Source organism: Anabas testudineus, chromosome 5 (genome assembly GCF_900324465.2).
Source record: "Anabas testudineus chromosome 5, fAnaTes1.2, whole genome shotgun sequence".
NCBI lineage: Eukaryota > Metazoa > Chordata > Actinopteri > Anabantiformes > Anabantidae > Anabas > Anabas testudineus.
This window is the reverse complement of record NC_046614.1, coordinates 19420364-19437342: the sequence shown is the minus strand read 5'-3', so window position 1 is coordinate 19437342 and position 16979 is coordinate 19420364. Positions and strand designations below refer to the sequence as shown.

The 16979-nt window shown below is 40.6% G+C and overlaps 1 protein-coding gene across 1 annotated transcript; it reads right to left on the bottom strand.

The window, feature by feature from the left end:
• Positions 1-1554, bottom strand: LOC113155353 (potassium voltage-gated channel subfamily A member 3). Its single transcript, XM_026350036.1, has one exon. The coding sequence runs from the start codon at positions 1552-1554 to the stop codon at positions 1-3; it is 1554 nt and encodes a 517-aa protein (XP_026205821.1).
• Positions 1555-16979: the final 15425 nt, after the last annotated feature.

Below are 16979 nucleotides of genomic sequence, written 5' to 3'. Positions count from 1 at the left end.
TTACACGTCTGTGAAGATCTTTTTGATGTTCACGCAGTTCTGGTTGTTTTCGGTGGTGAAGTTGGGCTGTTTGAACGCACTGTTGATGCCCTCCTCTATCACCATGTACTCAGACTTGCTGAGAGACGAGGAGCTGCACGACCTCCTCAGCTCCCCCGAGGGGAGGTGCTCACAGCTGCCTGTGTTCAGGCACTGTTGGTGCTCCTCTCCATCAGTCTCTCTGTGGTAAAAGTAGTTGAAATTGGACACAATCACTGGCACGGGTAAGGCAATGGTGAGCACGCCTGCTATTGCGCACAGCGACCCCACTATTTTGCCACCAATGGTCACCGGATGCATGTCTCCGTATCCGACTGTGGTCATTGTGACAACTGCCCACCAAAACGCATCTGGGATGCTGGTGAAGCTGGAGGATGGGTCGTCTGCTTCTGCAAAGTAAACTGCACTGGAAAACAGAATAACTCCGATGAAAAGGAAAAATATGAGCAAACCGAGCTCCCGCATGCTGGCCTTCAGAGTCTGTCCTAAAATCTGAAGCCCCTTTGAGTGTCGAGAGAGCTTAAAAATGCGAAAGACCCTCACCAGCCTGATCACCCGGAGGATGGCGAGGGACATCGCCTGCTGGCCGCCGTTGGTTTGCCTCTCGGCCAGCTCTGTCCCCAAAGTGATAAAATAGGGGATTATAGCGACGATGTCGATGATATTCATAATATTTTTGGAGAAGGAAGTTTTACTGGGGCAGGCGAAAAACCTGACCAGCAACTCGAAGGAGAACCATATGATGCACAGAGTCTCAATCACAAAGAAGGGGTCTGTGAACGGACTGGGCACGTAGGGAGCAGTGCCGTTGACCGTGGGTGCCACTGTGGCTTGGTCTTTCTCATCCCGAAATTCCGGCAGAGTCTCCATGCAGAAAATAACAATTGAAATCAAAATAACGAGCACTGAAACGATTGCTATCCCTCGTGCTGGTCCAGAGCTTTCAGGATACTCAAACAAAAGCCAAACCTGTTTTTGGAAATCATTGCTGGGCAGTACGCGCTCCTCTTCTTTTATAAAGCCTTCATCCTCTCGGAATTTCTCCATGGCCTCCTCTCCGAGCTGATAAAACCTAATTTCCTCTGAGAAAATATCAATGGGGACGTTAACAGGTCTCCGTATGCGCCCTCCTGACTGGTAGTAGTACAGGATGGCATCAAAGCTGGGTCTGTTCCTGTCGAAAAAGTATTCGTTCCTCAGTGGGTCAAAGTAGCGCATCCTCTTTCTGGGGTCCCCTAGCAGCGTGTCTGGGAACTGGTTGAAAGTTTTAAGTTGCGTCTCGAAGCGTAAACCCGAAATGTTGATCACCACCCTCTCGCAGCATCCCTGGCGGCCGTGCTCGTATCGATCCACCGACAGGTGAGGCGCCGAGAGCACGGTGGACTCTTCCAGCATGTTTTCCACCGTCATGACGCCCTCCTCCACCTCGGCATAACCCTGGCTGACAGTAGCGTTGCTGCCGCTGCGCCTGGCAGAAGAAGGCGACTGGATCACGCTGGAGGTCTGGTCATCCATACAGGTGGTTTTCAGTCCGGGGGGGCACAGTGCGCCACGCCTCTCTTAGCCAAAGCCTGCAGCTTTGGAAAGCTGAGGACGTCGCCATATACATCGCATCTCTGCGTGTATAGACACACTGAAGCGCTGCGCTCTGCCTTTCCCCCACCAAACACGTCGACACCAGCCCTCAGCGCGGATATGTCTGATATACGTCCACAACCCGCCCAATCAGAACTAACCCAGCACACACACTCATTGAAATGTGGTGGAAGAAAACACTTGATGAAATCACATCCACGCGTTTGAACCAAGTTGGATTCGTTCCCCATGAGTTGATGCACGGTTCATATGAAGCTTTTATCACCTTTACAAGTTGGAAATAACAGATCAGCACAGCTCCTCTATTGGTCATAGTGACAGTAATGATTCAGATTCAATGTTTGCAACTAACTGGATGTTTTGACACATGAGAAATAGTTTTTCCACAAGTTGGGTTTAATGTAACATGATCAAGTGCTGCTGTATAATTGTCAAGATATCTGTCCGAGCTCAATGTGTAATTGTGCTGAATCTTCTATTATGTGAATATTAGTTTTTTTGAGGGGGTGTTGCTCTCCATGGTGCTGAAACAAGCGCGCACCAGCTTGGAAATCAATGCGCGCTCCCTGCAGCCAACGAGCCGAGCGTTGAGTTGTGCATGTGCACAGCCCGTGATGCTTTTGCGGACACTGTTAACGCAACGGAGCAGTCACCTCATTTTAACTCCAAATAAAACAAACTCCTTTCAGTTATGTGGCCTCTCGAGTGTCATCTCTTATCAGAGCGGCGATTAATGACGGAAATGCTAAATAAGTGTTTTAATTCACACTGACAGGCGTCATCAAAGACTCTGTCACCGTCTTTGCTTTTAGGAGTACAGTACGTGCACGGGGTTAATGAGATCAAATGAGATTCAAGGCTAATGCACAACGTGCTGGGTTTTGATTTCGACACGGAGAAACCCAAAGAGTCTCCCCTCGATCCAAATATGGCGACAGCTAGTGTAGTTCTCAACTCATACTCACTAAATCCTCTTAAAGCGGATGACACCGATCTAAAAAACCTGTTGACCTCTTTTACAGTGCTTGAACAAAATGGGAAAACCTCTCAAACCAGGAACACAGTAGATGAAAGAAAAGCTTACATCAGAAGTGTAATCAAAGTAAGGTAATATATGAATTAGCCGCAATTTATAATAATAATAATAATAATAATAATAATAATAATAACAGCTACACAAATACGTTTTATTATTATAATGATCTCTGTGTCTATATCTTTAATTATAAAGGGGGAATAGTTGGGAAATAATTCATTGTAAAGGAAGTGTAGGAAAGAAGTGACAACAGAAAAAAACTAAATGTACCAAATCCAAATCTCATCTTACATCAGAGTATCAGTGTGGGTGACAGACACTACTTCCATCTGGCCGTCATTCTCACAACAGTTTTGTCTGTGCACCCCAGAGGTGAAATGACCTTTCCCTGTTCTGTCAGATGTGATCTCCCTCTTCCCCACACAGGCTGAAACTCTACCTCTTTCTAATCCATCCACCCTAATGGAGCTATTTAATAGTGGTGAACCAGCACTGACAGGCAAGTAAAATAGTAAAGGGTGAAAAGATGCGATGAAGCTAAAAGCTCGGGGGACAGAGGAAGACAGCAGATTCATGTTTGACGAAACAAAAAAAAAAAAACATCTGAAGGATAATGATTAATATATAAGATCACTTGTAAGTAGTTTACCAATCCTGCCTGAAGCCCTCATGACCCCTGACCTCAGGTTTCACATTACAGCTGAGACAATTAACCGATTCATCTATTAATCAATTTACAGACAATTCATTTATAGCTGTAATAAATTTAAGTCATTTTTAAGTTTTACAATAATTTCTGGTCCAAGCTTTTTTCTACTTTTTGCTTCTGACTCAAAACAAGTTATGAGACAGTTTGACCCCATTTTCTAAATTAGATCAGACGAATAGATCGTGAATTACTTTCATACCTGTATTTCACAGTCTTACCATTACCTATTTCACAGTTTTACTTAAAGCTGGTTTGACAAGTCATAACAACACTATTGTGATTCAAGGCATTCACACTAATATACGTTTTAAAGTGTAAACTGACCTCAGCGTGTGACAATAAATACTTGTCAATTCAGACATTGTTTATCTTTGTCCATCCCATTTCAAATATCTGATAGTGTTGTGGTTTAATGCTGTGGTTACCGTGTTGTCACCGTTCTTCTCTTTAGATTACAGTCAACACAACGCCGCTGCTGCTGCTCATCAAACCATCTAAATATAATAAACACTGTTTAACAAATGGTCCTCTGCAGTGAGAAAATCATGCTGCTATTTAACCTCCCAGTAGTTGCATCTCAGTAAGCATGGGAGGTTTTGTCTGGGTTTTCATCTCCATGGCAACAAAACATCAAGTGTTTTGTAAAGAGAAAAGGAGTTAAGTTGAGGAAGTTACATAATTTCCGGTCCAACTCGTGCAGGAGCAAGTATACCGGAGACTATTTTCACATTCCCACTGAGGAATGAACACGCTACATATCGGGATTAGAGGGAACCAGGCTGTTTTGCATCTGTGTGCGAGTGTCGACTGCAAGGCCCCTCATCAAACGCACACATCAGCTCAATAAAGAGGAGCAGATATTAAGTTTAGATCTTGTGCAGGAGAGACACATTCATTCGTTTCCTTTCATCCATTTTCCAGTTAAACAAAATAGCTTAAAAATAAATTAGATTAGATTTAGAAATTAGATTTCAGTTCCTCTGAGTTTTGTAAGCAGAATTTACAGCTCTGGGGTTTTTCCACTACAAGTGAGTTATTGTATCTACACACAAGCCAAGTAGTTTCCCTAGACATTGACCTTGTATGCAACTTCAGTTTATGAGAGACTGGTTCTGACCCATTTGAGGTCTCAGGTGGAAACAGCTTTGGACCCACTACAGTTCACCTACCGCCCCCAGGTTGGAGTAGATGATGTGATCATATACCTGTTCCACAGAGCTCTCTCACACTTGGACAGAGCAGAGGTTTTTTTTGTCCTTCTGCAAGAGAAGCTCCTAAAGATGCAGGTTGACTCCTCCACTGCTTCCTGGATTACTGAATACCTGACTTCTTACCTTGTACGACTGCGAGGATGAAAGTCTGAGCAGGTGATCAGCAGCAGAGGAGCACCACAGGGGACTGTTCTCACCTCGTCTCTTCATCCTGTACACCTCTGACTTTCAGTACAACACTGAGTCCTGTCATCTACAGTAGTTCTCAGGCGACTCTGCAGTAGTGAGGTGTATTAGTAGTAACAAGGAGGTGAGTACAGAGGACTGGTGGACGGTTTTATAAAGTACTGTGGGAACAATCGGCTAACCTTGAATGTGACAAAGACCAAGGAGATGGTTGTGGACTTTAGGAGGAACAGAGACAGTTTAAGCTCTAGTTCCATTTTGGGAGACGAAGGAGAGGTAATGGAGGTTTACAAATACCTGGGAGTTCACCTGGACAACAGACTGGACTGGAAATGCAACACAGAGGCTGTTTACAGGAAGGGACAGAGCAGACTCTACTACTACTTAAGTTTAGGTCCTTTAATGTGTCCTACACGATGTTGCAAGTCTTTTACCAGTCTTATGTAGCCAGTGCAGTTTTCTTTGCTGCTGTCTGCTGGGGCAGCTCACATCCTCTCCACAGCCTGCTGGTCAAACAGCGGAGCAGCTTTAGTCTGAGACTTCTTCAGGTCTGTTGTGATATTTTATTGTATTATATGCATGTTCCTCAGGTTTGCAGATTTGACAACTGTGTGCAACTTAAAGGTACAATTATGTTTCTGTTTTGTTTTCCTCTATCATTCCTACTTTCTTCTATGTGTGTGTGTGTGTATGTTTCTCTATGTAATGGCTACAGTGACAACAGAATTTCCCTTGAGTGAGTGTCTGTCTGTCTGTCTATTCATAAATGCTTAATGGCGTTTCCATTACACAGGGTCATTCAGGCCACATCCTCATCGTTTCCTAGTTCATTCTTTGGCTGCCTGCTGGCATATTGTTTATCCAAACCTCTGGAGCTAAATTCAGCTAAAGATAAACTTTTTATCAGTCTGGGAAGTTAAGAAAATGACTTATTAACTCTGGAACAAAATGGAATTAAGTGACGTTACAAATGACATTGTGAGTCTGGTGCACGCTGGGACGAGGGCATTCGATATAATAATCCCTCCAACAGATCATATCGGCATTTTTCATTCTTCAACAACGTAGCCAGAGTCAGGAAAAAGGAGACTGGTTTCCATCAAAAGTGACAATTCTTTGACTGTTCTTTAATGAGGAGCAGAGCTTTTTTTTCCCAGTTCAGCTCAGTCGGGCTCACAGCCACACGCTGGATGATCAATAAAGACAGAAAAGAGACAGAAAGACTGCTGACCACTATTGATCAGTCATTGGATGGTATCCCTGCCAGTGCAGAATCATTACACATTCACACTGTCCGCTGCCATAACTACCGCGAGTCAAAGTGAAACCCAAGGTCAGAAATAATGCAAAAATGTTTTTGGTTGTACACAGTTGGAAACAGCCAAGGAAAGGATTAAAATGAGTATAGTAACTATTGATTTATCTTCCAGTCAATATCTTGTAAAATACCGAAACATGACAAATCCAATCGACTCAACTCAAAGTAATAAAAAGAGGCCGAATCAATATTTTGAATAATAAAAAGGCAAACCTGTCCCCAAGAAATTACCTTACATGCCAAAATTATGTATGTGCATCAGTTTAATATTTCATGGATGTGATGTTTTTCTTAATACAAATGGTAATCCTATGCACTGTTTCCAACACTGATCTGTTTTTTCAGTCCAAGGTTGTGTCAATAACAAATTGTGTTTTCAAGGACGCTCACTGTGTCTTCAGTTATTTATAGTATGGTTCTTCATATTTCATCTAAATACTGCTGCAACCGTGTTTCGCTTTATGGTCCATGGCCTACCGTCGAGCTCCCGTCTTTATGAAGTGTCACAACCTTGTATCTTACTTGTTCAGGCTGTTTCTTGTTCATGTTGAGCCACGCTGTGTTTGTCCAGGTCAAAATTGAGCCGTGGTGTTCACAGATTATTTTATAACCTTGTTCATCATGCCGTTTTGTTGCAGTGATCACATATTTCTTGCACTTGTTTTTTTTGGTTTTAATTATCAAATATTTAATAATTCACTTAAAATAAGCAGAACCATGACCACAATCACCTTCCTTCCTAATCTTAACCAAGAGCTGCAAGTTTCTAATTATACTCATAAAAATGTTCTTTACCATTCTTTATTACTTTATCTTTACAGCAGCTAAAGTAATTAAAGGGTTTGCTCTTCCTGTTGAGTTAAACTGTGGCTCAGGTGCTATAATTATTCTGTTAAACTAAATGTGCATAAGCAAATTATTAGTGTATAATGTAATTTCTAGGTGGTGTGGGTTTATAAAAGGGCATACAAATGTGGTTTATATGTGTATGGGTCACACTGTTTGGTGTGTTGATGCTAAGAATGCGTATCTGGCTTGCTCAATGCTCCAGTAAGTCCGTCTGATGACCACCAAGGAAATGCGAGCAGCTGCTGCCACAGTGATGCATGAAATAAGTGTGACACACATGGAGGCAGACGGGGGAATTGAACTCAGCATCTCATTAACTTTTGTGCCTTAATGTTCTGGTTGCACTTCAAAAATAAACACACAAAACACAGGCATGCCACTTAACAGTGTGTACTTCTATATAATGCATGACTGCGTTTGCACGTCACACACATACATACAGATATACAGAAGCCGAGGCCAGTCACCGACTTCTACAGACAAATGTGGACAGAACAAATCCCGTAGCTGAATGATAAATACTTCTGATTAGCATCATCTGACCTTTAACTACACAGACACCAAATCTGTGTTGTTTCAAATATGAATTTTTATCAGGGTGCTTTCAACTGACGGCAGGTCCAAATTGGCATTTGAGGTACATTGGTGAGAGAAAGCCATCCTCAGGGATCCTCAGGGAAGCGACAGGATGTGACGTAAGTCAAGAATCGCAGCGCCAATTAGGGCATGTGACGTGGTACATGTGTTGTTGTTATTCCAAACAGCATCCCTGCAGTGAAATACGAAGGTCGTGGGCAAGGAGGAGGGCGTATGTTGGGGAAAAGATCCAGCCTCTTGGATTAGACATCCCTGGGGAGAACAACCTCTCTGGTCCCTACATGACATGCTGTCACAGTAATAGATTGGAGGGCTACATGGAAAGACGCCCCAGAGCACTGGGCCATGACTTTATGTATGATCTGAGAGGAGTTCTTTTCAGAAGCAGAGAGACCGCATGCATGAGTCTGGATGCTGATGAAGTCTTTTCAATTGACTTTAGACTGAGTTTGATCATAAAAGGTGAAGATGGGAGTGAAGATATCAGCAGAGTAATGTACAGTATGCCCTTTGGGATTTACTTACACATGCACCCACAAACACACTTGATCATTTTTTTATTCACAACGTCTACAAATAGCATAAAGGAGTTAAATAACTAAATATTATCTTCATTAGTGATAAATATTCATATTGAGTACATTCACCTATTATAGCATTCGATCAGAGTAAACAAAATCATTGTTGCTAGAGAGGGAAATATAAAACGAATGTTATTCCTCCAACCTCAATCTTGAATATGTCTTCGAAACAGCACCCTGCTGTATTATTTCTGCAAATTGTCAGGCTTGCACCTCCCTGCAGTAGCTGGTGCGAGAGACATCTTTAAAGTGCGAACCACAGTTTGTAAGGAGCAGATGGGCTGAGTAATGTAACTCCTGACTGGTGCTGTGTGCGTCTCACTGCCAAATCACAGTGAGAGATGGCACAACAGCTCATTTGGGAACGAAGCACGCTGCAACAAGAATCACCAGGATGGAAAGGAGCAAGAACTCAATTAAAATGGTTATCACAATAAACACCACCAGACATATGCTTATTTAATTTTGGTCTTCTCAGCTGCTGATTCACTCGTCTTGTTTATTTGACAATTTGATGTTGTTACTGATTCACTGCAAGCCTCGAGACGTAGGTGTCTCCAAGTATATCAGCTCAAAACGCTGATGAAAAATATGATTCAGTCATTTAGATAAAAGTATTTATTAAGAGTTTGGGATGGGTTACTGAAATCTAGATACTCGGGCATGTTTCCATGACACTGTCAGTAAATGCAACTTGTTGGTAACACAGTCACTGTCCTGACAAACACTGCCAAACTGCCATTTAGAGAAAAGTCACGTATTCCAGAATAAAGTACCCCTGAGACACACCGACCTTTCCTGGAAAGTTTATATGAGAAGAATACATAGTGTGTGTGTGTGTCCACTAGGAGGAATGTGAAACATATCTTCGTAATATGTCTTCGAGTCATACTATCAATATGTTCAAATCTTGTGAAATGAAGTCTTTATGAGGGTAAATAAATTGACTTTTCAAGTGCTAAACAGAAATGCATCCCCCTACTTAACTCATAATTTGCACTCCCACTCATTTTGTGTGTTGTTTTTACTGAATGAAAGTCAGGAGGAAGAGGTGGAAGAAGCAGGAAAAAGGACAACCATCAACTATCTAACAATATTGTACATGCAAGTCGAACTAATCCGTGTGCACACAGATGGGGACATCGCTTTGATGGTATTTTGGCATACTGCAGGTAACCATGGTAACAAGGGGGGATCCCAGCGCCTCAGTGATGCAATGGGAATCTTCCTGCCCATATACCAGACTGAGAAAAAAAGAAAACGAAAACACTTTGAGATTAAATTTCACAGCCTTCTGCCCACTACACACTGCTCTCTAAGCAGATGAACCCCCACATGTATACACACACACACACACACACACACACACAGCAACACACACACACACACACACACACACACACACACACACACTGGTAGGAAGATATGCAAAACAGGATTAAATATATTTGCTTTTATTGGCTGCTATAGGAAGAAAAATCTAAACAGTGAGCATATACAGGGAAAATATATGTCACACACATATGGTCATGTGCATAAATACAAATAGAATTCATGTTTTCATGCATGAATAGACACACACAGGCAGGACAGTCAGGCACCATGCTCAAGTTTCACACAAATAACCACCACACTATTGCAGTTAACAGCGTCCGTGTCTGTTTCCAATTAAAAGCTCTTTTGCAGCCCCAGGTAGAGTGGATTCTTATTATGTTTCTGCCACTTGTGATTCACTGTCTCAGCATCAGCGCATTGACAGGAACATCATTAATACTCCAATTATTCCACCATGACACCCGCTGGAGGTTGTAGGAAGGTTGCATAGATAAGAGTTTTCTGAGGCAAACAAGCTGTACATCACTTCTGGTCGGGGGTCGGGAACATTACTCCAACAAAGCCTAATGCAGCTTGTGCATTCAGATAATCACAAGTTTTTAGACACGGAAAGATTAGCTGAAAGATGAATATTAACCAAACTGTCATTTTATCTGTGAAAATAACATTTCACTTGTCTTTGCCATAAACTCTGTTCATGATTTAAATCTGTGTTGTAACATTACACAAAAAATAATAGAGTATATTATGATAAAAGGTTATAAATAAAATTAATTTCTACTTTCACAGCAAATCTATAAATAACCTGTAAGGGAATATTAAAGCAGTATTGTAGATAAAAGTGGATAAACAGACAGAATTCTACTACAACTACATTCAATGATTTTTATCTACGCTGAACATTTCCAAAAGCCCATGACTGTCTCCCGTTTCCAGATGCCCACATAGGCCGCCAGATATGAAACTACAACCACATATCAGTGATGATAGCAACAGTGGCCTTCCATGACTCTGTGTTACGACACCATTTACCCTCCCCAACATTAGTTTGCATTGAAATATTTACCAATAGTGCTGTGATCCAGGTCAGTGGAGATGATGAGAGAGCATAGGCACAGCTGTGGGAAAAGACCCAGTAAAAACGCATCCGGTGTTAACTCGCAGACGCAAAGTATAATAGAGGAGAGGAAAGTGTGATGCAGTGCAAATTCAATCAGCAAAATAACATTTAGTTTGTGCTTAATAACATAGAAGTAAGTAATGTGCAAGATTAATACTTCCCAGAAGTACAAAACAGAGGATACATCATGTTTCCACTGTGTGTGCTTTTCAAAGAGCCTCATCTTACCGTGTTGCATAATAACTACATTGTGTAAGGGGCTGCCATTCACACACACACTATGCAATTTTAAAAGGAGTTATCACAATTAGCGAACCCTCAACAATCAAATCCAATCATCCCAACAATGCGTAAAGGTTCACCTTCATTTCTTTTTAATGCTAATGACTGTTCAATTCATCTTTTTGTAAAAATCCAAACAAAAGCAAACAAAGCAGGAAGCTACACGAGGACCAACTTCAAAGCGCGAGTCCTCATTAGACATATGACGCCTTTGAAGAGACATCAGCAATCCTCAGTGCTAAATCACAGATGGATCTCTCTGAAAGCTCCGTTTTTCTCCCACTGGGGTTCCTATAATTATGAACACATTAGCTGAATGTTTCGTTTTTGATTTTAAATTCCTCTATGGAGCCCGTGACAAGCAAAGTGCTGTGGGTGTATATACCATCACTGCCCAATTTCACCCCGATACTTTGCTGGTAACGAGCAGGGCAGAGTCTCAGCATAAATCCTTCTGAAGTAATTGTTTATTGGCTCTGTTAAGAGGTTTGGTGGTTTGTAGTGTATTGTATTGATTGTGGCTGCAACAATCAAATGTGATAGAACTAAGGCCAATTACTGTAGAATTAATAGGCCTGTTTGTGGGTTTGGAATAAAGTGCATCAAGTATTAACCCCATAACATCCAGTTTCCGCCTTTTATTTACTCTTACGTAACTTTGACATAAGAAAAATATTTTATTCCGCACAGTCAGAGGCAACAACAGTGCATACTGGAGTAAGAACAACATTGTTAATTTTATTATGATCCCTGCATGTGATATATTGAGCAAACTTTGCAGTCTCCAGTGAATGCATACCACAGTAGAACACAGTATCAGTAACGGCCTTGCTCATTGTGTTGATCGGCATCGTGTCTGTCGCAGCAGAGTTTAGATTTGTGGTTAATATTAAGAAAAAATATGCAATTGCAGCAGATGTTCGATTTATAGAGCATACCTTAACTTCTTCTGTTTCTTTTGAGTGACCAGCAGCCAAATCTTTATGCTACTTTATCATGCATAAACATGCTGAGGCTACAAGACTTTAGACACCAAAACAGCACTTGTAAGAAAAACTTAACTTCTTCAACCTATTACACGCTTATTATATTTCACACAAAAACCTTGGCCACAACATTCACCAATTTGCAGGTCAGCGCGGTTCAATAACTAAATGTAGACTAAGAGGTAAAACTAAATACCTTTTTTAGCATTTGAGTAGTAATTCGGCAAAAGAAATATTTTTTTATGATAAGATAAGAATTCCATTTCACGTCGTTTACAGCAGCAGAGAGAAACAGAAGCACAAAAGGATAATTAAAAACAAACAGGAAAAGAAAGATCTACAAATTTAAAATTACTTATTTAATAAATGATTAAATTCAACTCAACTATTAACCAAACCTTTCAGGCCAAACCTCCCCAAGATGCGTCTAAGACTACTGTAGACATTAAAACCAATCAAAATCTCCGTCTTTCCATAACTGCAGCTCACCAAACACACACAAACACAAAAAATTCTCCACAGCCCTCCGTTCTGTTTGTTATCTTGAGCGAACATATTTGTGCAAATGTGATAAAATATGAGGCGTGCTGGGCTCATTTATTGGAGCGAGCGGAGGTTGCAAAACACTCGCACAGATACAGTAATTCATGCACACAATGAAGACAGCAGAGAGTGACACATTTATTCAAAAACATCCGCTCAGACTTTAAATGTGTCACGTTTGATACGGCTCACATTTGTTCTCTCAGCACATCTCACTAAACAAACAAGTAAAAGATATTGGACAGAGTGGCTGCGCCTGCCACACCAAGGGGAGGTCTCACTCCTTCCTGTCTGTGCAATTGCCTTAGCTCACTGATTTATGAAAAGGAGAACAATTTGTGCACAGATGGGACATAGATATAAATATTCTGACCCGTCACAAACAGGCCAGACTACTTCTGGTTTCAAGTGATCTATGAGAAGGCACACAGAGGTTTAGAATGAAGCCTTAAAATGTCTCTAATAATGGGTGAGAAGCGGCCAAACGCACAAAAACAAAAATGGAACTGCGTTTGGGTTCCTGGTTGATCAACCATTGCCCTTTCTAATCCAATTTTTAATACATCATCAGACAGTCGTTTTGTGATGACGGATAAATATTCAGCCTTAGGGAATCTGCATGTAATTTCATCATATGCATGGTAACTCAGGGCAGCCACATTCAGCCAGCAGACACACTAGCACACTACTAGGCACATTAGCACAGTATTTTCTATGTGAGAATCAAAGGCAATTTGCTGTGATGGGCCCCTCACACCCCAGGTCCCAAATTATAAAGGCTCATTTCACTACTACATTGATTTTTAGTCATCTGTTTAAACTGTAAACTTAGACTTATTCGGATGGCGTCATCACTAAAACCCAGTGGATATACTGGCTGATATAATTGACTGATTTTAGCTTATCAGCTTATAGTATATTGGTACTGGTTTATTGTACTTGAGAATTACGGTAGAAATAAATGTTTATGTTTAATGGGGTCAAATATAGCCACCTCCAAACCAACATGAGGAAGAAGGTTTCAACCCATCCAAGTAGCCAACAAGCAGATCTGATGGTGCACATTGGAGCCTTAAAAGGTTTTGCAAAGCTATCAATGTCAATCTTTATTCCTCGAGAACAAGAGTGATCATATGTCATCAATTCTGTTCCGCATGCCGACTAGAGGTCATATTTAAAAAAAAAAAAAAAAAAATTATTTAAGACATTTAAAAAATGTTCAATGCTCTAGTCTCTAAGGAGATCACCAGATTTGAGAGGAACATTTATTACAGTCACAGCTTTACATCCTATACACTACATCCTGCACCACAAAACACTCCTCTAAGGCTGCAGCATGAAACACATGTGATTTCTATATATAGTCATTGTTATTATGCAATAATACCTTATGGATGAGCATGTACAAAGCATTTGTTCTAGTTATCTGTAAAGCTGTTGTCTACTCCTGAACAAATCAGTCCATATCTCATCCAATCCAATATCAATATCAAGTCTACATCCAGTCAGACCATAAGACATTCCAGTCTTGGACTGTCACAAAGATGAAGTCACTCATGCCTTCGGGGGCTCTAATCGGTGTGCCACGCTCCTGCAGATGCTGCTGCTGCTGCTGCTGCTGCTGCTGCTGCTGGTGACATTTTGTCTACTTCCATGGGTCCTTTTAATATGATCTGAGCCAAACTTCCTTTACGGAAAAAGCTTAATTAATCAATACTATTTCCCGCAGCCGGCCTGTGCATCCGTTGTTTTTGGCCTCGCATGGCGAAGAGATCCCTGAGAGGATTAATTTGCTCTTTCTTCTAATGAGCAGTTGGACAGACATACCTGCCCTGTCGCTGCTCCTTTGGGGATATAGGCACCAAAACAGGATGTGCTATGCTACACATCTTCTGGCAGGGTACAGAAGAGAGAGACAATCAAACAGCATCATCTAAAGCAGTTAATGAAAAAACATTTTAACTGCTACTGTATCAGAATCAAAACAATTTAAATGATTCTTTTCAATTTAAACTAACATGAAAATGCAAAAATACATAAATTGTGTTGTAAAATGTTGGATCAGTAAAGCTAAATTAAAAGACTGATGGGTCCTATTTTACAGTAAGTAGGATATTTAATTAATTATTTTAGTTATTGGTAATGTACTATGTTCTAACGATTTCAACGTCAATCCACAGGAGGGCAGCATGGATTTTACAAATCCAAAGATGCTCACACTCCTTGTAAACACAAGTGTTTTTAGCCATCTTGTTTCAATTCTGTGAATATTCAGCAGCTATGCTGGAGTGAAACTGACTTTTTTCTTCTTCTTCTTCCGTTTAGCCCTCTCATGTGGCAGATTGACCCGCCAACCTGAGTGTGGATTAACGGCGTTTACATTCAAAATCACATGATCAGTCTCAGAAGTCAAGGACACAAATGTGCAGTTAAGCATGGTGCACAGACGGCTTGTGTTTACTCTCAGGTTAAATCCTCCCTAGAGCTCACGGTGGACATACTGTCATATAATATCTTCAATCAACATTCGGCGAGTGGTAGCACCTGTCTGAGTGCTATTTATGTTACAGCAGGTTTTACTATAGAAAAAATATACACATTTACATTTAGGACCTCTGGGATGCTATACGTTTCCTACAGGGTAGCACAGTAAATGATTACTCATAAATCATCTACAGCACTTTGACTTCTTGAGCATATCTTATAATTCAGACTGTGGTTGCAGCCGTGTTGGGAGTTGTGTTTATATAAATTGGACACATCTGGTGTCCAGATTGTCAAATATTTGGGAAACTGCTTGGTATTAGTTTTCTTGCTACAAGTGTGCATAATTAACTTTAGCTGTGTGACATCAGGTCAGGTGTTTGTGGGAATGCATTTCCTTATACAATAAGAGTATTGATTCAATTTTGAACATTTAAAAACGACCGTAAAATAAAATGATACAACATTTAGGTAATAAAAATGAATTATTGTTTTTCCGTAGACTGGCTGAGGAAGCGAATTAAATCACCATAGTTCGTTTAATTTTCATCCTACATAGAAATTAATGTTTATCACAGCCACATTTTTTGCAGATATAAATACTGGAACAGCAGTGGTGGTACTTCCTGTTTATAACTATCACATTTGTCAGATATACCGTCATAGAATAGCATTATTCATTTGAGTTTTGATTCATTCTTTAATAAGGTTTTAGATCACTGAGTGTTAGTGACTTATACCATTATTTAGGACTGTTTCATAAACTGTTTGACCACAATTTCATCTGGATTAATACTTTTGTGTTTACATATGCAATTCAAAGTGACAGTGTGAACCGTTGGACTGCTCTCTTCACACATGGACTCAATACTGACTTTGCACTAGGAAGCTGGCATGGTAAAGTCTGTTAAATGTCGGGTTCAGCTGACTTGGACATTTTTGGTGTCACATACCTGTGTGGCTCCTCTGTGTAACGTCTATATAACGTTCAAGGTTGCATTATACTGTATGTCTGAAAACTTTTCAGATTCCCGCTGGGGACTGTTGTTGCTTAGTTTCCCGTCACTTTCTATACTGCAAGTCATCAAATAAAGGCATCCCGTCTTTAAAAATGGGTCCAGTGGACATTAAACTAGGATTACATTTAATTCACTCTCCTACATTTCCTTAAAAATACATATATAACACTCTCAGATGGTTTCTCTTGGTGAGAAAAGAAAGGAGAGAAAAAAAACACAAGGACACATTGTTGGCCCTAAACTTACAGCATTTACTGTTCACACTGAAATATGTGTAATCAAAACATGAGAAGAGAGAAAAGTTCCCTGGAAAGGGTTCTGTGTTTTCTTCAATGTGTCTTAGCAAAGATCATAAGGTTTGATCACACAGTTTCAAAGTTTGGACGGTCACCTGATCCTCTGTGTGTGTGTGTGTCCCAAAGGCCTTCAGGCAACAGTATAATAGACTATACCCATCCTAGGGGCCAAACCTCTCAAACCCTTCCTCATGATCAGGTCTGACAGACACCAGGGGAGCAGACCGTCAGGCTAATATGATGCTCTCATCTGATCAGAGGAAATGCAACTTTTAAAGAATTAATAGAGAGTTAAGTGATCAAAAACGTCCATTTTGACCATAATGGTGTTCTACATAAGGGTCTTGGTTCATCAAAATAACTTATCAGTACTTAAGTACTAAGCTATTAATGGAATATAAATTAATTCATAATTTGGGTAAATAGATGCAGATGTGGATTTCTAAGTTAACTTTCAGGAAAGGTTGAAGACAGAAGTAAAGGTAAATCCAAAATGTATAATGGAATAAAGATGCAATGTCTTTGTTTCAGGTAGTTGTGAAAAGAAGTATAACTGAGTTGAAATAGAAAACTGCTCGAGAACAAAAGATGTCTGTAACCCAATGGCACAGACTAATAAAAGAATTTAAAACAAGTAGCCTGTGTTTTATAAAAAAAAAAAAAAAGCATGGTGCATGTGATGGCAGGCTCCTCTTTCAAACTGTTTTCTACCGACTCAGTCTATCAGCACAAAACCGCTGGACAATGACAGTGAATCAATGCATCAGTGGTGGGCAGTGAGCCAACCCAGAC